Source organism: Erythrolamprus reginae, chromosome 1, assembly GCF_031021105.1.
Source record: "Erythrolamprus reginae isolate rEryReg1 chromosome 1, rEryReg1.hap1, whole genome shotgun sequence".
Classification (NCBI taxonomy): domain Eukaryota; kingdom Metazoa; phylum Chordata; class Lepidosauria; order Squamata; family Dipsadidae; genus Erythrolamprus; species Erythrolamprus reginae.
The window spans coordinates 801,760-804,711 of NC_091950.1; the positions used below are offsets into that span (position 1 = coordinate 801,760).

The following is a 2,952-nucleotide window of genomic DNA, read 5'->3' on the forward strand; positions in this document are numbered from 1 at the left end:
CCTCTCCATCTCCTCCCCCCTCCAACTTTCCCTTCCTTCCACGCCTCCTGAGAGGACAGCCTGCCTGCCCCGAGTTTGGGGGCAGTGAGGAATTGGAGGCAGTGGTTTGTGGTGTTCAGCGCAGCCAGGCAACCGGTGCTAAAGTGGACACTGCTGCTGGAAGCCACGGAGACAGCCAAGCTCAGCTGCAGCTGCAGGGATTGTCATAAAAAGGGATCAGGGCTGGGATCTTTCTTTCTTTCCCTGTTACTTGGAAAGGAATTTCCTTGGCTTTTCAAAAACCTTTTGCAGCTGCATTGCCCTTGTCCCCTCCCCTCCCCTCCCCTCATATCTCCTTTGCCTCCCCTCCCCTTCCTTTCCTACCTGTTCCTTTCCCTTCTCCCCAAGAACACTTCAGGGTCTCACGTAGCACCCCTCCCCCTATCTAAATGCTGACCCTCCTCTCCTCCAGACACACCAAGCAGAGACCGCCTCCTTCCCCATTTCATCAAGAGATGCAGGAGCTGCAGAATTTGCTGCCCCTCTCAAAATGGGGATTGCCCCCACTGCCGCCACAGCCAGACCCCAGTGCTAAAAATACACACTGCTTCTGCCTGGGAAAGGGGTTGGGCACAGCTGCTGCAGTGGGTCACCCAAATGAAGGGAGAACGTTAGGGCAGGAAAGAGCAGGAAACACCTCCCGCCAAGGTGTTTTTGGCAGCAGAAGAAGCAGGAGGAGGAATGTCCACCTATTTGCAGCTGGTGAGCCAAGTCACTCTGTGTGTGGAGCACAGAGGCTTTGAAGGGGATCCAGGGTCCCTGCATGTCTACTTGGGGGCCACAGAAGGCCAGACTTTGCAGGCTCCTGGTGGCTTCACACTTCCAAAAATGGCAGCTGTGGTGTCTTTAAATCAAGGGCCTCCTTCTGTTGCTATGGGACTTTGGTGGCACTGAGAGCCCATCGTTGGTGACCCATGGGCTATCCAGTTGCCATGCTCTTTGCCCTCTTTTCAGGCCAAAAAGCTTCCAGACACCTTGGGGAGAGGGATTGCTGCTGAGCGCCCTGTCCCCTGGTGAAACCTGCTGAGTGGATTCTCCCCTGCTTCATTCCATCTGGACCAAGTCTTCCGAAGTCTCCCCCCATGTCATCAGTTGCTCTTTCCAAATTTTTGCATCTGAGTTTCCAAATCATATTTGCGGCTTCTGAGCTTTGGGTGGCTCCCTTCGCGAAGCCTCTGGGCAGCTAAAGGTCAGGTTGGGGCATGGATGGATCGGAAAGGGGCAAGGAAGAATCCACTCAGCAAGTTGTGCCAGGAGAGAGACAGAGAGCTTTCGGCAGAGATCATTCTCTCCAAAGTGTCCAGACATTTTTCAGCCTGAAAAGAGGACAAAGAGCATGGCAAATGGCTAGCCTGGCCATGACTTCTCTCAGATCCAGAGCAGCAGCACCTGCATCTCCACCAAGAGCTGGCTGCCCAACCACTGGCCAGGACAGGCTGGACATCAACCTTGGAAGGCTAGCGGGTGTGTGGATCTGCCGGGAAGCTCTTTTGCCCTTTATGATGCACCTATAATTTGATCTTGATTTCAGATGCAGCTCACTGCGACCCCTGTCCAGAAGACCAATATCCTAACAAGGACAAGGACCACTGCATTGTGAAGAAGATCCACTTCCTTGCCTATCAAGAGACCCTGGGATACACTTTAGTTTGTCTAGTGCTTTCTCTCTGTGTGATCACATCTGCGATCCTGGTGATATTCCATAAACATAGTGAGACCCCAATAGTCAAGGCCAACAACCGAGATCTTACCTACATCCTCCTGGTCTCCCTCCTGCTCTGCTTCCTTTGCTCCTTCCTGTTCATTGGTCGACCAGGGAAACTCACCTGCCTCTTCCGACAAACTGCCTTTGCCATTCTCTTTGCCCTTGCAGTTTCCTCTATCTTGGCAAAAACTGTCATGGTGGTTCTGGCCTTCATAGCCACCAAGCCAGGGAACAGGGCAAGGAAACTCTTAGGAAAACCACTGACTAATTCCATTGTCATAGCCTGTCCACTGGTCCAAGCTGTTCTTTGTACCACCTGGCTGATAACCTCTCCCCCATTTCCCAACATGGACTTCCACTCCTTGGTAGGAGAGGCCATCTTGGAATGTAATGAAGGCTCAGCTTTAATGTTTTATTCTGTCCTCTCCTACCTGGGTTTTTTGGCCCTCGTCAGTTTCACGGTGGCCTTTCTGGCTAGGAAATTGCCTGACAGCTTTAACGAAGCCAAGTTCATTACTTTTAGCATGCTGGTCTTTTGCAGTGTTTGGATCAGCTTCCTCCCTACCTACCTGAGCACCAAAGGGAAGTCCATGGTGGCTGTGGAGATCTTCTCCATCTTGGCCTCTGGGGCTGGTCTCTTGGCTTGCATCTTTTCCCCCAAATGCTATATTATCATACTGAGGCCCCATCTTAATTGTAGAGAAAATATGATAAGAATCAAGAATCTCTAAATAATGCAGAGGAAATATTATATTTATCTTTGAGGAATATGTAGAATGGGACAGACTGTATGAACCAAGAACCCACCAAGGCCATTGCTCTAAGTGTCCAACCAAGAAGTGAACTATAATCAGAAGAAAGGGATGATTCCTAATTGGACATTGTGAACAGCCAGGGGTGGGGAGAAAGAGAAGATATTGTTTAACCGCGAAAGTCCTGCATGGGAAAAAAACAGAGCTGGCTTTGGTTCTTCAGTACCGAAATAGTTTATCCAATAAAGTTTTACTCATTTCCGGAGTACAAAGTTCCTCAGAGTGCCTGCTTTTGTTGGATTCACTAGTCAGACTGTTCACATTTAGTTCAATTTCACAACTTCTGAAAGGAAACCATTTCACTAGTTAAATGTTTTTGGTGTTTGGAAATTTCTCTATAGTCCTAGGTTGGGTCTTTCCTTGATTAGTTTCCATCTGTTGCTTCTTGTCTTGCCT

General features: G+C 49.7%; 1 protein-coding gene across 1 annotated transcript; it reads left to right on the forward strand.

Annotated features, from left to right (window-relative positions):
- Positions 1-1,241: 1,241 nt before the first annotated feature.
- On the forward strand, positions 1,242-2,639 carry LOC139158148 (vomeronasal type-2 receptor 26-like). Its single transcript, XM_070735567.1, has 2 exons — positions 1,242-1,503; positions 1,571-2,639. Exons 1-2 carry the CDS (start codon positions 1,242-1,244, stop codon positions 2,473-2,475), a joined length of 1,167 nt encoding a protein of 388 aa, XP_070591668.1. The 3' UTR covers positions 2,476-2,639.
- Positions 2,640-2,952: the final 313 nt, after the last annotated feature.